This window comes from Elephas maximus, chromosome 23, assembly GCF_024166365.1.
Source record: "Elephas maximus indicus isolate mEleMax1 chromosome 23, mEleMax1 primary haplotype, whole genome shotgun sequence".
Taxonomy (NCBI): Eukaryota; Metazoa; Chordata; class Mammalia; order Proboscidea; family Elephantidae; genus Elephas; species Elephas maximus.
This window is the reverse complement of record NC_064841.1, coordinates 76071219-76090073: the sequence shown is the minus strand read 5'-3', so window position 1 is coordinate 76090073 and position 18855 is coordinate 76071219. Positions and strand designations below refer to the sequence as shown.

Below are 18855 nucleotides of genomic sequence, written 5' to 3'. Positions count from 1 at the left end.
AATCTAATGTTTAGAAGAAACTATTATTGAATTCTAAGTAAAAAAGCCTGTTGTTGAGTTTCCCCCCAACTAAGCCTAAGTAATAAGTGAAAATTTGCTAAATGGAATCTGCAAATAAATAATTCTTAGCCTGATTTTCCTTTTGATATCTGTAGGCATGGGATGGAATTTAGTAGAGTTTGAAGAACTGAGTCGTATTTCTGAACCTGGCTCAGTATCAGGGAAGTTGTGGGAATGACAACACCAAAGAGGAGGCGAAACTGGACCCCCAAAGTGTCTTAGAACTGCGTCACCTTGTTGGGCTTTCCTGGTCTGGGCACTAACTTGGTAACTGAATATCCAGAGATTCTCCAGTTATTCCCTGTTTATCCTGGTGATCTGGGGTGGTTACACAGTCATTCCTGAGTTCCATTTAGAGTATTTTCTCCAGTGCTGTTAAGCAGTGATAGACTGTGAGTTGATGTACACAGAATTATTCGATTGTTATCTACGGTTGCTATTAAGGTTAATGAAATGGACAACAGCAACAACCAGTAATTAGATGCCTACTACATTTCACTGATTTTCTAAGATCAATCTAATAACTCCGAAAGTAGGGTAGCTCTTACAATCAATGGCCTGTCATCATTTAATTACTACTGAAACCAACCAAACCAATTGCCATCAAGTCGATTCTGACTCATAGCAACCCTATAGGACAGAGTAGAACTTCCCCATAGGGTTTCCAAGGAGCGGCTGTACTGAGGGGTTTTACAATTGATGGAATTTAAGGTTTGATGTAATACAGTCTGTATCAGGCTCTATGCTAGGCTATGGAGCTGCTCCCAAAGAAGGTACAGTGTTCAGGGAAAACGTCCAAGTAAGGAGCCATTAGAAATATGTGATGGATCCCATAATATAGGCATATAGTCAGCATCTTATGGGAACCCAAATATAGGAGCGTTTAATCCTCACCTGGGATCAGACAAGAAACGATGATACTGGAGTTAAGCACGTCTTTTGGGACCTCTCAGTGCTTGCATTTGTGGATTTTGGATGAACCCTCTGGAGCACAGCTTAGAGATTTTGCCCTCATTTCTTTGGATGACCCCAAATGGTTGGTCACCAAAACCCCAGTTTATGAAAGAAAACTGTGCACGTGGCTTGATTTAAGACGTTAGGAGGCCACCAGAGCGTGTGCTGAAAATCGCTGATAGTGTTGAGTCAGGGAAGGAAACAGGTCTGAATCTCTGCTCTCTGTGTGGCCTGTTGTCAAGTGTCTCCATTTCTAAAATATAAAAGTAAGAAAAGCTTGCTGTCTTGGAGGCACTTGTTCAGATTTTAACTTTATGAAATACCTATCTCCAGATGTACTTGTTTAATGCAGAAAATCACCATGGCAATGGACCTAAGGCTTAAGTTTATTGTTGAAAATATAATCTTCACATGATCTCAATACTATTAATAGCATGACTGTGTTTTCAAGAAATGATTACCACCTGAAGCCAAATTTAGGGATAAATGTGACCTCTAACTGAAAACAGAGCCTCTTGTAAAGCCCATTAACTAAATTATTCCTGTCATACCCCCTTATATTCTGTCCATGATAGCTGTGATGTCTATTATGGTTTAAAATTTGTATTCTTCTGAGAACCCCTGAGGGAGCAGGAGAGCAGTGGGATGCAGACTCCAAATTCTCATAAGACCAGACTTAATGGTCTGACTGAGACTAGAAGGACCCTGGTGGTCATGGCCCCTAGACCTTCTGTTGCCCCAGGACAGGAACGATTCCCGAAGCCATCTCTGCAGACATGGATTGGACTGGACAATGGGTCGGAAAGGGATGCTGGTGAGGAGTGAGCTTCTTGGATCAGGTGGACACTTGAGACTATGTTGGCATCTCCTGCCTGGAGGGGAGATGAGAGGGTGGAGGGGGTTAGAAGCTGGCGAAATGGACATGAAAAGAGAGTGGAGGGAGAGAGCAGGCTGTCTCATTGGGGGAGAGTGGTTGGGAGTGTGTAGCAAGGTGTATATGGGTTTTTGTGTGCGAGATTGACTTGATTTGTAAACTTTCACTTAAGGCACAATAAAAATTATTTTAAAAATTTGTGTTCCTCTAAGGGAATTAATAAATGTGTATAGGCATCATCGTATGCTTGTCTTTGAATGTGTTGGGCGTTTTATGTAATTGAAGTTGAAGTTAGTAAGACTTGGGTTCTACTTTCAACTCTGTCCTCGGCGTGTTATTAAAGGTCTCTTAATTCAGTCTCTGTGTCTGTACAATGGGGATGGTAACACCTATCTCAAAACAGTTGTTAGGATCATCAAATAAGATGATAGCTCTGGAACTGTAGAGCACAGTTTGTGGCCCACATGGGCCTCTCAAAAAATGTTAGTTCCCTTTCTGCAACTTTGATTATACGCTTGGATTCTTTCCCTTGCATTTTAGAAATTAATTTTAGTGTTAGAAATAAACTATAAAGGATATTTTATTCTTGAATGTTCTGTAACTGGACATTCGAACTTGAATTGGGAATCAGTTGTTTAAGGATTAGGCTTGAACGGTAACTCATTCATTTATTCACTCCTTTCACCAACACTTTTGAGTACCTCTATATGTTAGGCTCGAGAGCACTGGTGTTTCAGTGGTGCCTTCCATGTGGGAGACCCAGGTTCAGTTGCCGGACGGCGTAACTCATGCTCACCCACTACCTGTCCATCAGTAGGAGCTCGTGTGGTGCCGTGATCCAGGTTTCAGTGGAGCTTCCAGACTAAGACAGAGTAGGAGGAAAGGCCTGGTGATCTGCTTCCAAAAACCAGCCAGTGAAAACCCTGTGGAGCACAGTGGTCCATTCCGCAGTTGATTGTGGGGATGGCACAGGACCAAGTACATGGAGTCACCATGGGTCGGGGTTGAGTCAGAGGCAGCTAACAACAGCAACAAATGCTTGGCACTGTGCTAGGCTCTGCGAATGCGAGGTGACAAAGCCTGAGCTCTGCCATCTGGGGGCTTTCAGTCATGCTTGGTGTTAGGTCTAAAACTCATAAATCAGAAGCAAGACATTTTCACGGCCTTAGGAATCTACATGATGTGCTATTAAAAACCATCCCCCGGCAAGTCAATTGCAAACAGAAATTGAGAAAGCATGAAGCGTAGGTGGTACCTTCCTTCTTTGGACTGAATAACTCTTCCAGTTGTTTTACTTAAGTGTTGTTGTTTTATCTCTTAAGGGGAGAGATGAACCGTAAAAACATGACACCCTTTAAAACAAATTCCAGATACCAAAGCTAGAGTTGCGTGAATTGTATTTTTTGAGGTAGTGCTCATAATAGCTGAGTAGCAATTGTCTCCTAAATAGGCGAAGGGGCTGAAATCATTTTAATTCAAACATTGATCTTAATTTGAAAAGAGTCTCCTATTTAAGTACTTTTCTTCTTATTTCCAGGGTGACTGTGGAGGCTCTGGCTGTGGAAAATGTGATTGTCATGGAGTGAAAGGACAAAAGGTGAGTGGCCATGATTTAAAGAATAATTATTGCTTTTGAATTGACATCACCATGAAAATAATTAGAAATGAATACTTTAAAATGAACCCGATAGTAATTCATGTTAAGAACTTATTCTTGTTTTAATGTTTTGCCCAGAGCAACACAAAAGAAGCAAAACCAGGCTTAAAATTATTTGTGATAAATCTTAAAAGGCATTAATTAAGTCTTAATAACTATTCCCCCAAATGATTGTAATCATTAGTAATAATTAATGTAGAAAATGAGATTTGGTTTATTTTTCTTTTTTGACTCCAGAATGAACAAGCATATTGTCAAAAAAATTGTGAGTCGATAGCATTTTTTGGAATTGACATATAAGAGTGAAACTTAGCATTATTTCTTTAAAAAGAAGTTTCTCCTGAACATGAGAGCTTTCCATTCAAGTTTGCATTTTCTAGAGTATTTTTATTCATGACCCTCTCTACACACCTAGAAATGTGTTATGTTTTCTAGTGTGACTCATTTTAACTTTAACCAGAAATCCACCCATCTAAAAATCTAACCAAGTAGATTTATCCAGTTATATCTTTCCAGATATTTTAGCCTGACTTTTTTTTTACAGTTTTATGACTTCTAATCATGGACTTGAACAACTTCAGTTCAAAGTTGGCTAAAAATCTTCAGAGAAGGCGGGGAAACATCTGGTGTCATATAACTGATCCAGGAAGGATGGGGCCTTTAAACATTTCAATTTCAAAATTACCCACTAGGGAGACCCTTGCTGTGGATGATATGTTCAGCTGAGGCAAGATCCCTATTTCCTGTTTATCAGAAAGAACTTTGGCATGTGAAGGTCCAGGTGAGGCGTGTGGTGACGGGGAAGATGCGTGATTAGAGTGTGCCAGTCACCTTCTATGATACAACCTAAGCCTTGACATTAGAACAGACCAGAGATCCAGTTGTGACTGGAATGGAAGATGGACAGTTCTGTTCTACCTCTAGCTAAGCCTCATGAAGATTTCACACCACGAGAGTAGACCAAAAGCCAAACCCCTTGTGTTGAGTTGATTCCGACTCATGGTGATCCCACGCGTTACAGAGTAAGTCGCTGTCTAGAGTTTGCTTGGCTGTGATCTTTACAGAAGCGGATCTCTAGGCCTCTTCTCCCGTGGCACCACTGGGTTGGTTGGAACCACCAATCTTTAAGTGAAGAGTTGAGCGAAAACCATTTACACCACCAAGAGACCTTCATCAAGGGAAAAGAACACACTTAATTCAGGCCCTCCATGCTTTCTTGGGCTGACCCTGTTCCCTCAAAACCCGGTGTTCTCCATTGCCCATTCTGAATTTTCTATTTTATTACGAAATAATGAATATTTAAAATATAATATTGGCAAGCTATAGGATAAACCATTCTGAATTTGTTTTTTAAGAGTGTAATTGTTACATGGATTTAGAAAGCTCCTCTAAATCTAGAAAAAAATGGTCTGCTGTTATATCAGTTCAACAAAAATAGGAAGATCTGTTTTTTCCCATCTTGAACACAAATATTTTCACCTCCATGCCCCACACATCACTGAACAAGGGCATGGGGTCCTTCCTCTCACTAAAAGAGGAGATTTTTAACTTCCACCTATTGTTTTGGAAGTAATGCGAAGCTGACCAGTTTAATGACGTGAAGCACACAGAGCTTACCTTAGATGGGATTTCAGATCTGGTTCCATTTCTCCCTTCCCAAGGTTAAATAACAGAGAAGTTCGTTCTTGGCTGGCGTGTCAGTAAGAGAGATTTGTCTTCCCCAACTGCCGCCACCTCCCACCTACTCTCAAAGCACCCATATCTGAGAAACACTGCATGAGCGTAAGTGCAGAGTGGTTTGTAATCACAGAATTTAAAGCTGGCGGTGTAAATAGCCAGCCTGATTTTCAGTTACCAGTGAATGTCTGCAACTGCAATAGTCTCAACATGTGTACGAATTAAATTAATTTAATCCATTGTATTTAAAAAATAGGACAGTAGGTGCCATATAGCTGAGAGAGGGTAAAGTTAGCTAACTGGGAAGGAGTGCCACAGCCTCAGCAGTTTGGAAATCATTGCTTCTGGGACATGTTTTTTCCACATTTTTTTTTTTTTTAGAAGCACTTTAACTTATTGGCTGTTAAGAATCCACCATTGCCCTCAACGGAAATTGGAATATACCCAATATAAATTGCCAAATCTCTTCTGGCTGAGTACTTTTTTTTCCATGGAGATGTGATTAATTGACAGAATGTCTTGTTTTCTGCAGATGTTAGAAATAAAATTCATTGTAAAAGATCATGGCTAATGTTATAACCTCACAGTTTTCAAGTAATCAATATAAATGGTAGGCATTTTACTCTGAGTTCAACAGTAAAATTCTGGAAATGCAGACTGTGACTGGGCTTCGGAGCATCTCTGCTGGACCATGGACTTTCCCACTTGCTGGTTGGCCGCTCATGTCTTTGTACGTTTTCTCTGAGGTGATTAATTTGGCTTGGTACACAACGGCTTTCCATTCTTCCAGAGTCCTCAGCAGTATCGGAATGCCACCTATTTAATTTGATTAGAGTTTTGAAAGCTTGCCTACTCGGAAATACCAAACGTTAAGCTCTTTTTTTGCTTGGTAACCTGATTTTCTCAACTATTTGAGTGAGTAGAAAAGGCAAAATATTCCCAGGTGTTATCGCTATATCATTGGAAATTAACCATTTATGTTTTGCTAAGATAGAGTTTGTACAAGACGTGTTCACATATTTTAGCTATGGAAGCCCACGTTTATATACGAAACTGTTATATTCTGTGACCAGGCAAATGTCCAAGAAAGAAAATAGAAAAGGAGCCTAAAGTTATAGTAGGGAGGCAAGCCATACGTGCATTGAATAAATAATAAAGCCAAGAATAAACCAAATCCGTTGCCATTGGGTCATTCCGACTCATAGCAACCCTATAGGTCAGAGTAGAGCTGCTCCATAGGATTTCTAAGGGGCAGCTGGTAGATTCAACCTGTCAACCTTTTGATTAGCAGCCATAGCTCTTAACCACTACGCCACCAGGGCTCCAAATAAATAGTGACAGGAGAGCAAATCATCCAACTCCAGGAGAAGCAGAGAGAAAGCAGAGGCTACAGTCATTCTGAGAAAAGAATGGTCTCTGTGGTCTAGAATCATAAAATCAAGGGAAAGCTTCCTGTATGGAGCAGGATCCAGGCAGGTGCCGTGTCCACTAGTTCAGCAGACTTGCTTGGATATAGGGTAGGTTCGTCTGTCACATATATGCCTGAAGACCGCAGCTTTAACGTAACTACATTAATGAAAGAACACAGCTCTTGTGGCCAGTTGATAAATGTCATCCTAGAAGAGGTTTGGTAATTCCTCATAGGATGGCTGTCCTAAGGGACATCCCCAAGCCACCGCCTTGGGACCATAAAAAAAAAAAAAAAAAGAGAGAGCGTTAATTAATCAAAATGATAGTATTTCTAACCAATAATGAGAACTGCCTGGGTATCTCCTGTCTCTTCTTAGAATGCTTTAGCCCCACCGATGCACCCCAAAGATGTGGGGAAGAAGCACCGTGGCCTGTTCCTACTGATTAGACGGTCTGTAAATCACAGCCCCTTTCCGCACATTGGGTCTGCTCAGCGATAATAGAGTCATCAGATAGTACAATCCCAGATTTCTTTCAAAGCAGAGATCTTTAAAAACGAAACTGCTGTCTTTTTTGTCTGCCATGTGTACCTTATCTGATCTGAAAGGGTAGGAGAAGCCTGTGGCCAGTCTGGAAGTGATTCTGTTTGGGGCCCTGGAAATCTGGGAAGAATTTGGTGTGGCTTTATGGACTAAGTTTGTACAGGATACGCTCTTCTCTTATGATGGTAAATGGCTTGTAGCTTTACCAGCCATTTAGCTCCCTGTGTATTTGACAGCAAACGTTGGAGATCCCACATCGGAACTCCTTATAAGCCCTTCTCTCTCTTCATCGTAATGTCAGATGATAGCCTCTGCTCATATACAGCAGATACTGGCCAAGGAAGAGAAGTCCTGGCCCATGAATGTCAGAACAAGAAAGACAAAGGGACTGTCATCTATTGAGTGCTACCTTGGGTCAGGCATGGTGCTGGACGCACTCAGGCTTTACGATGTTTAACGCTCACAAACAACTCTTCCGGGGAGGTATTATTATACCCATTTTACAGTTGAAGAAATCACCCAGCCGGGATTTCTCAATCTCAGCACTATCGACATTTTGGGCCAAACAGGAGCCCTGGTAGCATGGTGGCTGAGTGATCGGCTGCCAACCAGAAGGTCAGTGGTTCAAACCCGTCAGCAGCTCCTCGGGAAAACGATGTGGCAGCCTGCTTCTGTAAAGATCGACAGCCTTGGAAACCCTATGGGGCATCGTGGCAATGGTTTGAAATCCCTTATGCTGTCCTGTACATTGTAGGATGTTTAGCAACACCCCTGGCCTCTACACACCAGTTGCCAATAGCACACTCCACCAATTTGACAACCAAAAATGTATCCCGATGTTACCAGGTATCTCCTGGGAAGGGACAAAATGGCCCCAGGCTGAGAACCACTGAACTAGCCAATCTCTTATAGCTGATAGAGGCAAGTAACAGCACTAACGAGAGCAATAATCAATTTCCACTCTTCAAGATAAGAAGATCCTGACCCAACAAATCAGGATGAATACACGTTTGAGAAGATCCTACAGTCTTGAGCCTGATGCTCTCAAACTGAATCTGTGGTGTATACACCCTTGTTGTGGGCATCCGCCAAGGAAAGCAAGCCTTTCTGAAGACTTTCTCTAGCTTGCTAATGATGGAAAGGGTTGCTGGAGGACCAGAGAGAAATTAACCTATTCCTCTGGGACCTTGGGCAGACCTCCCAGTTCCTGTTTTAGAGAGGAGAGTCAACTTGAGCCTCAAGTCCGGTTAAAAAAATAAACCCCGGGGAGCCACCTTGCTTTTGACGCAGAGTAGGTCAGACGGGTCATCTCCCCAAGTCTGAGCCCCACTTCCCCACCTGAGACATGTTAGGGGAAGCCCAGCCCAGAATAACAAGCATTCCATCCCACTGAGGGAATGTTTGTTCCATACATTATTAAGAATAAAAACCTTAAGGGGAAGCATTTTGAGGTAAGGAGTTTTCAGGTCTGTGTTAAGATACACAAGAACACCTATACACTCATATACTAGATGAGACAATATTAATAGTATTAATTAGGAAGTCCTGGCGTATACTCCTATCCTACAGGAAATCCAGTGCTCCCGTTAAAAGTTAGTGGTCTTTGTTATGTACCGGCACACTCCCTTGGTTTCCCCAAGGAAATTTGGGGCCATATTTCTTACGCATTCTAGACTTAGTGAAAATGCTGTGATCATTACCTTGTTCACCAGCCTCTTCAGTATTTGGAGAGATGTTTTTGTTTTCCCTTTCAGTAGGTTCCTTAGAATTGCTTTTGGATTTCCTCTGTCCGTCTTCAGATATTTTATTCGTCAGTCAACATGCATTGTTCAGTTGCTACTTTGCTCGACACTTTTAGGGATACAAAACAGGTATTTTTAGTATCTCGCTCTCAAGAACATGGTAAATAAGAAAAAAATATCTACCAGGAATGTTGGAGGTGTGATCATAACTAAATACAGGAAGATACACTAAATTTTCCAATTTTATGTGAAAATTTACATTGATTATCTTCCATCAGCTGCTGTTGCCAGAGACGCGGCAACATCTGCTTTTCAGAGTTTAGGTATTACACTGCACGTCTTACTTAGTGTGTAAAGTTCTATTATTTCTACCACGTTATGCATAACATTCTACTTTTTTTTTTTGCTGTATTTCAATAGTTTGTCAAAAATTCTTTAGAATTTAACATGACTTTTGAGATAAAGAATCTTGATTTCTTCTAAGATGATAAATACAAGGTATTTTCTTAGTTGTAATTATATCATAAGTGAAATTCTTCTGTGTTTTATTGATGTGTTTTGACAATTCCATACTCTTCTATTTGTAAATAGATTCATTTCATTGTTCTTTCTTTTAATTTATATATAGTTAATAGGACCATTTTTAGCCATGATTTCTTTATGAAATAAAAAGTATAAGAATAAAACCAAAAGAAAACCAAACCCACAGCTGTTGGGTTGATTCCGACTCATAGCGACCCTATAGGACAGAGTAGAACTGCCCCATAGAGTTTCCAAGGAGCGCCTGGTGGATTCGAACTGCCAGCCTTTTGGTTAGCAGCCATAGCTCTTAACCACTATGCCACCAGGGTTTCCAATATAAGAATTAAAAAAAAAAAAAAACCCAGTGCTGTCGAGTCGTTATGCTTCGTATATGAATTAACTATTCTCTTTTCATTATTTTTCCTTCTGTCTGTGTAGAATAGACTGTGGTTCTCAAAGATTATTTATGAACAATATTATCTTTCTAGTACTTTTTGATCATAATATTGAAATTTCTTTCCCATGAATGAAATGATATTGATCATTTTTTTAAATGTTAAAGGTGTCATATTTCCTCCTAAATATTTACTGTTTTCTCAAATCAAGTCTTTGGAACTTTGGATATATTAAATGATTTGGACTAATAGTAGTGAATTATTAATAATAACAATTTATTTATTGATTACTTACTATGTGCCAGCACCCTACCAGATTAGAACTAAATTTAAAAATTTTTTTAAAAAGAAATTCCATTTACTTTCAAGATATGAAATATATAATGTCAAAATGCACTGTGAAGTGCTGTGTAGTATAAAATGTTGCTGTTAGTTGCCTTGAGTCCATTCTGACTCATGGCGACCCCATGTGTGCTGAGTGGAACTGCTCCATAGGATTTTCAAGGCTGTGACTTTTCCAAAGCAGATCACCGTTCTCAGGCGCATTATGACGGGTTTGAACCACAACTTTTCCGCTAGTAGTCAATACCCTACAAGGCAGCTCTACTCTGTCCTATAGGGTCACTGTGAGTTGGAATCCACCCGACGGCAATGGTTTTGGTTTTTTGGTTTTGGGGTCAAACACTTAACAGTTTGCATCATCCAGGGGTACTGCTATAAAATGTTAGGAGGGTTGCTATTTAATAAACTGTTGAGATTTGTTGAGTTAGCGATCAAACATATTTAAAATTACTTCTAATATTTTTGAGACTGATTGACCATATTTATTTTTGCAAATGTTTTAAACATTTCAGAGAACCAGTAGTGTGTAGTTCAGAGTTCTCAAAATGTGATCCTCAGACCCTCTTTAGGATGTTAATAGATGGTACCTTCGGGATGATAGTACAGATACAGTCCCAAGGAAAAATGAGTTCAGGAAACATTGAGTTAAAGTTAAGTGGATTTTTCTTCCTTTTTTTAAACTCTAGGACATCTCAGAACCTTTAGTAAGCTCGTGTGCCTTTTGATACCTTCAAACCCAAACCAAACCCTTTGTCGTGGAGTCGATTCTGACTCATAGCCACCGATAGGATGGAGTAGAACTGCCCCATAGGGTTTCCAAGGTAGATTTGAACTGCCGACCTTTTGGTTAGCAGCTTGAGCTCTTGACCACTATGCCACCAGGGACCTTATTCGACCACAGACCCTTCTTATTTCTCAAATTAGGACATCCTTTAGGAGGAGTAATATGGTAGAATAAAAGACTCAATCCTAGTGTGAGTTCCACCATTTACCAGCTGAGTGTTTGAAGTCATTTTAACGAAGTTATCCTAACAAAAGAGGGAGTGACCTTTGACCTGCAAATTTCTCATTGTTGCTGAAAGGAGCAAATAAAAGACATTGCACATAAACACATTTAGGAAATTTAAAATGTCTTGTACACATACATACCCCTGTAGTTTTAGCGGTAGCTGTATTTTAAAGTTGCAATAGCATCAGGGGAGAATTTGCTCCTTGGGTTTGTTCTAGACAAACAACCTAGACATGAGACCACTGAACACCACGTAGCTGACACAGCTCACTTCACAGATGAAAACTCGAGGACCAAAGAAATTGACTCGTTCCACCCCGTGACAGAAGTACTCCCAGGACTTCAGTGGGATTTTAGAATGTTTTTAGAGTATTAGCAGGAATGTTAGGTAGTGTGTTTGTAGCTTTTGGATGCTTTGGCAAAAGAAAAATGAGATGTACTTACTTGGGAGGTCTGTCTCTAGTTTCTAGTCAACACTGTGATTTTATCTTCCATTTGCAGAATCATTATTCCTTAAGACAGAAAGAAAACCAACCCTTTCTTTATTCAGCTCGCGGTCTCTTACAATAAGGCTGCATGTTTTTGTAGTTAACTCATTTCCCTGATATACGTACCCTTACAAATGTTGTCCACCTCCTCTCTTCCCCCCAGCCAATGCTCCTTGCTCTAGATAGTGTTTGAAAGGGGGCTTTGTTTTTGCCTTTGAATGGATTCCAACCCCCCAAGGTGTCTCACTTTCAATACTTCTGGTGCCAGTAGTACTCCCTGCTGGATTTGATAGTATGCTCCTTCTCTTCCCATTAGTTGGCTATGTAGGTGAATAAAGACTCTTTTCCTTTTCCATGTTTTGTCTGGTGTCATGTAATGCCAAGATTCTTTCCAGGTGTGCCCTACTTCCCATTTGCACACACTGCACGTGAGTCATCATCTGGTGGGATGACCGCGAGAATCAGTATGGGTTTCCATGTTCACCTACTTTTAGTTTTTTGGTGGTTAACTTTTTTGATAGCACTTTGAAAACAAAGATTTTTTTTTCCAACATCTGGATCCAGAGTAAAATATCAACAATATACAATAGGAGAGTCACTAAAAAAAGGATCCATGCTAAGTGAGCTTTTTTTATTCTGCACCTGAGGTTCACCCATAGATATCTTTCTGTTAAACCAAGTTTGCCCATTTGTCATGTACCTCTGAGATCTGGTAAACTTGGGCTAGATTATAATCATAAACTATATCTAGTGTTTTGAGTTGTAACTGTATGTGCAATTCACCTTCCTACAGTGTGCTTTAAGGATAGTGCGAGTTGATTTTTTTTCCATCTTTAGGAGTTGTGGAAAATTAAATATCTCGAATGGAGTATGGTGTTCTGTGATCTTTGGGGCAGAGTACACACAGTCATCATTGATGTCAAGCACTACCTGTCCTTGTCTCGACTATTTACGGAAAAAAAACTTTTTTTTGTAAACATGATCGTGACAAAACATCTTTTTTTTTTTTTGTTTAAAGGAGCAAAATGAGACTGTATGTTTTAATTCAAGATCAGAGATGTAACCTAAAAAACAAACCCTAACAAAGGAAAACCTTGCAATTGGATTTTCTTCCTGGTTTATTGGTAAAATATCATGAGCTTTCAAAATAAGTTTCCAGACAGCACGTAATGATGCTGGGTAATTATATGGTATGGGTGTGGAGAATCTTATCCTCAAAAATGATATTAACAGAGCCCTCATCCTTGTGCAGTGGTTTAGACAATGTGCAATTAAACAAAGGAAGAATTAGTCAGAGCTAATGAGCAAACCAGATGACCAGGGAGGAAGTGGTGCCTCTTTGTTTATTTTTCCGCTTTGACGAATCCGTCAAAAATTTAAAGTTATACTTGGATGCCGTAACTACTTACGGCTTAACCTGTGTTCATTGGTTAACCGCATAATTCTGTAAAAGTATGATGCTTACCTGGTCCCAGATGCAGTTGACTCTGGGTTCCTTCCTGTGAGAATCTGACCTGAGGAGGTAACAGTGATTCTTGGCTCATTTCTGAAGTGCTGCGTGAAGTCATACCTGAGTTAAAGTGCCCGCCCAGGGACTTTCCTTCATTAGCATGAGATTTTGCCAAACACTCACGCTTTACAGATCAGTCTACAAATAGATGAGTGATGCTCTTGGTAATGAATGATAGAAATGAATTTCTTATGCATTCCTTGTTAGAGCTTGAGGGTTTGTCCAAAGAAATTTTTTTTTTTTTGATGGAGGTCCCATCGTAGCATGTTAGGTCCATGGGTTAGTACACTGATTCTAGGTAACAAATCCATGGCCTTAAGTTTGATGTGAGTGGGTTTGGTGTGCCTGTAGTATCTGGCTGGCTAAATGTTCAGTTTTGAAATGATTTTCCCTAGAAGACTGGTAAAGGAATTAGAGCTCCTATATGGTGCAGTGACCAAAAGGTTAGCAGGTTGAATCCATCAGCCACTCTTTGGAAACCTTATGGGGCAGTTCTGTTCTGTCCTATAGGGTTGCCATGAGTCAAAGTCGAGTCAACAGGAATGGGTTTTTTTTTTTTTTTTTTTGGTTTTTATAATAGATCTAGATAAACTACTTGGGCTTGGAAAACTCTGTCGGTCATCCTATCCCATTCCATTCATCCACTCAGCAGATTTTTACAGAGCTTTTGCTGCACGCTGGCACACTGCTTATGGGTTTAGCTAGTGATTAGCAAAACAGACCTAGTACTTGCCCTCATGGACCTTACAGCCTCATGGCAGAGGAAGACATTAAACGAGGAGGGCCGCACAAATAACCCCATACTTGAATGCCCTACTAAGAGCAAGGAAGGAAGAGAAGACAATATTGTAGAGAGTGGATCCCACTGGGGATTGGAGTGCGATCAAAGGAAGTCAGACTGAACCTTTCACTGCCAAAAAAAAAAAAAACCAAACCCAGTGCTGTCGAGTCGATCCCAACTCATAGCGACCCTATAGGACAGAGTAGAACTGCCCCACAGAGTTTCCAAGGGGCGCCTGGCTGATTCAAACTGCCCACCCTTTGGTTGCAGCTGTAGCACTTAACCACTACGCCACCAGGGTTTCACTGCCCGGCACCTTAAATTTAGGCAGCACACTGTGTAGGTGATAGCACCTGAGTTATACCTCAATTTAGTGTCACGTTTGCCCTGATTTTTGGTGGAAAATTTGACAGCTCGGGAAATTGCTGTTGAAAACTCTGCCCCATTTCACTCCCCAGTCTTTTTCCCACTTCCATATATGAGACCCAGAGATGTTTAAAAGCCATAGTTGAGATGAATGTGAAATTGTTTGGCAAAAAGCAGAACGTGTGTCTTTCTTTAAGCCCTTGAGAGCTTCTGTTTTCTTATGCTGGGGCTCTGCTCTCTGATCTGATGGGAGGTACATAGATGAATATTGCTCCCAGATTACATGTCTCCTAACCAAGTAGGCTGGGGAGTGTTCTATAACCTTTTAAATCAAGACTTTTGGGTGTATCGCCTTTTATGCTGGTTCACGGCGTTTAATAAACATTACATCATAAATCATGCTGGCATGACTGTGATGTGGGTGGCAAGTATTATTTTCTGTCTCTTTCAGATAAGGAGTTGGAACACAGAAAGGTTTGGTGTCTTGCTCTAAATTGAAATATAGAGGCACTTAATAAATATGCCTGTACTCCTTATTTACTTTCTAGACCACCCGCACTGAGCCATGGGAACCAACTGAAGAAGCTGTGACCCTGTAGGAACCCTGGTGGCATGGTGGTTAAGAGCTCAGCTGCTGTCCAAAAGTTCGAATCCACCAGCTGCTCCTTGGAAACCCTGTGGGGCAGTTTTTATGGAGCAGTTCTGTGTTCTGTCTTTTAGGTTGCTGTGAGTTGGAATCGACTCAACGGCAACTTTTGTTTTTTTATAAGTCTCAGTAGGCCTCACTGGAGGGTATCTCTCCTTCCTGGGGCTCAGCATTCTGTCTCCAGATGTAGAACACCCAGTTCTTTGCAAGAGACATTGTCTAGACATCCAACGAAAATGTCTTGCCTGCCAGGAAGTAGTAATAGATGCCTCCAAAAAAAACCCTACCAAACCCGTTGCCATCGAGTCAATTCTGACTTGTAGCGAGTTGGGGGTGGGGGGGGGGAGGGATGGGGAATTTCAGCAAAAGCTAATAATAACATTCTAAGTATGATTTGGGGGCATAAAATAAAGCAATGATGTTTCTTTTTTATGGATATTTGCTTGCTTATCTCTGTTGAGGAAGCCGAGCTTCTCCTTACCTCCTTTTTGGGCCCTCCTGGATCCAGGGCATGATGACATCTGTTGAAGCAGGAGATTATCCGAGAATGGAATGTGGCCACTGACTTAAAGAGGCATTTGGCCTCTGCAAAAGATTCCGAAAATACGGTGTCCACAGTGTTGATCCAGAAGGAGAATTTGACATGCTCACCACGTGGGCCAAAACCGCATCTCTTTTCTCTTCTCTTTTTTAAAAAATTCTGCTCTTTACGTTCCTTCCACCCAAAATTCCAAATCCTTTCCCATTATTTATCTGCTTTTCTGTTTTCTCATTATCTCACATTCTGTGCTGTTTTTCTTCCTTTTTTGGTCACGTGCCCCTGTTTTCTTTGACTTGCACACCTGTTTTACTTTCTTATGTCTCGTGGCGTACATTTTTGCAACACACGATGTCAGCTACCTGCCTACCTGCTTTCTTTCTGCTCTTTGTCTCTGCGTCTCTCTCTCTCTCTCTCACACACACACGTGTGTGAGCACACACACACGTGTGTGAGCACACACACACGCACACACACACAGCCATTCCTTACAGGAATCCCCACCACCACCTTGCTGCCCCATGTTGTTACTTGCACTCCCTCTGCTCACCTGCCTTTAGCACGAGTCTTTTCTTTTTTCTTGAATCATAAGTTTGGAGCTGGCTACATGCCACACTGTTTCTGCTGTTTCGAACTCACAATGGATCTGATGCTGTGGAAAGAGGTGAGAAGCACTTGTCGGACCAAGATGGGATGGTTGTTGTTGTTGTTGTTGTGTGCTGTCAAGTGGATTCCAACTCATAGTGACCCTACAGTACAGAGTAGAACTGGCCCATAGGGTTTCTAAGGAGTGGCTGGTGGATTCAAGCTGCCAACCTCTTAACCACTGTGCCACCAGGGCTCCAGGATAGTAGGGACCATGAAATTAGAGTCTAAACGGACCATGAAATTAGAGCCTAAACGGTTGCAAGAGAGGCCAGTTTGAAGATGAGCTCTAATGCTGTTTTTTTTCCCAGTTGCCTCTGAGTTGATGGTGACTCATGGAGACCCCACGTGTGTCAGAGTAGAACTGTGCTCCATAATGTTTTTAGTGGCTGACTTTTCAGAAGTTGTTTGCCAGGCCTTTCTTCCCAGACACCTCTGGGTAGACTCAAACCTCCCGTCTTTTGGATAGCAGCTGAGCGCGTTAACCATTTGCACCGTCCAAAAGACCCCAGTGCTAATTAACTGAGGCAGAAATCTGGATTGTGGGGCACCCGGGACTATGTGAGTATCAGAAGAGGAATGTGCTGTGAACCCTGAGATTTTGATGTGAGGGTGAGGAATTCTTTTATCCTGCATTTTGGGCTATAGATCATACCTCATGCATACTTGCCCTCGAGCAATGAAAATTTCTGGGAGAAGTATTTATGAGTTCTTGTAACTGGGTGCAAATTTTTTAATCAAAAAAGATCTAGTCATTTTGCTTTCAAGTTCAAAATCTATATAGGAAAAGAGTTGGACTATTGATCTCTAAAGAGCTTTCTAAATCTAAATGTCTACTGTTCTCTGATTTGGGGTCTTCCCTAAGTGCCAGAAGGTACTCTAACACTGTGTCATTGCTGGCCTTTCTGGAGTAAAATGTTACTTTACCAAAAGCAACTGTGGTATGCAGTAAATGTCAGGACACTCCATTAATTTTAAGAAAAGAAGGTCAGGGCTGTAATGAGTTATTATTTTACAAGTAGCCATTTCCTTAGTGTCCAACACTATTTCAATGACGTATTCCGAGGAAATGGGTAACCGCGATTCAACAGTATTTAATCATTTTGCCTTCATCATTAGCTTCTCTTCAAGTCTGCTGACATGAAGATTAAAGGTTGTTGAGCCCCAAATGACATCTGGTTTTTCTCCACTTCTTCTGTTTTGAAAAAATCCCATGATACCTGCGTTGATGCAGTCATGTTTGGGAAATTGTGGGTGTGTTTTCTCCACAGTCTTTATTTTTTCCATTTGCTCATCTATTTAGGTCTTTGTATCTTCTAAAATCATTTTATTTGGAGATGAAAGGTGGGCGCTAGTATTTGAAATAACTTTATTTAAATACTGTATGATTTTTTAAACGACTTCTCTGGTGATTATCCGTGGCCTAGAGACAGTTTATCAGCTCTCACTTTTTTTTTTTTGTTCTTACTATTAGATAAATATTGAGAATTGACAGACGGAAGAATGTAGACTGTGATCGATTTATGAAAATGAAAGAGGGAGAGTGTAGAATGTGATTTCTGAAAATGGTAGTGGACATAACCATTCATTTCCTTTCATGTCTCACTTACTTGCCTTTGTCTAGTTACATTCTTAATCTAAAGGGCATAGCTTTCAAATTTTTAATGATAAAGTCCCCCAGCTTGGGGACATCATAGCTGATTTTTCCCTCCAAGGCTTTGAGGGTGTAGAGAGAGAAAGCTGGAGCAGGTGATGAAGTACAACCTGTCAAAAAAATAAGGGTCTAGATAGAACATAAATTTACAAACTAATCCTATATTTCAAGTAACGCATCCAACAAACTAAACTACTCAATGAGTATAGTTTAAAATGCAATTTTTTTTGTTTTGTTTTTGGAATTTCCTTCATACAGTGACAGATAACATACGTATCATTTCCCCGTCCTGTCAAACATTTTGTTCCTGACATAGGTACCACTCTCCCTGGGTGTCTCTGGTATCCAATGACAAAATTTAGTGAGTTCTAGAAGAGCTTAGGTAAGTTGGTCAGTTACTCAGCAATTATTATATCAGCAGTATGAATTTACATCTGAAAGAGCAGTTTCTGTTTCTTTGTGCTGTATCCTATATTCCTGTCACCCGGTATCTCTGTCAGAGCCGTGGTTGATTTTAGGATTGCTGCAGTCGGAATCGACTCGACGGCAGTGGGTTTGGTTTGATTTTGCACTCTGAGACACCGTACACAGCTGAGAAATGTGGCTCTGGCCTTTAGAGAAGTATACAGGACTGGAGGAACCGCTCTGGCATTAAAAACCCACAGAGCAGGTCCTTGGTGCTGTGAACAGCTCCTACAAACCCTGATATCTAGTGACTTCCCTGTCATTTTCATACTTGTTATTCTTAATTCTGGACTAAAAGCATCAACTAAAGGTTTTTTTTGTTTGTTTTTTTACATAATATCAAACAGCTGTATGAAAGGTGACTACTTTCCATCTATTTATTCAGATTGCTTTTAATCTACTTCACAGAGATGCTGAGCTAGTCAATCCATGTGAAGTATCCTTGAGTTTGGAAACCTACCTATTCTTTCAAGGATGCCTTGGTGGGCTCCCATTGGTTTGGAATTCTTGTGAGATCTCAGAATTTTTACAGAATTAGCAATTTTACATCTGAGACCGGAGAGTAGTGAAGGCCACCT

At 40.7% G+C, this 18855-nt stretch overlaps 1 protein-coding gene across 1 annotated transcript in view; it reads left to right on the top strand.

Annotated features, from left to right (window-relative positions):
- COL4A1 (collagen type IV alpha 1 chain) overlaps positions 1 to 18855 on the top strand; it is a 172941-nt gene that overhangs the window by 69691 nt on the left and 84395 nt on the right. The window contains exon 2 of the mRNA XM_049867355.1: positions 3426 to 3485. Coding sequence (XP_049723312.1) covers positions 3426 to 3485 — 60 coding nt within the window. The remainder of the gene's footprint in view (positions 1 to 3425; positions 3486 to 18855) is intronic.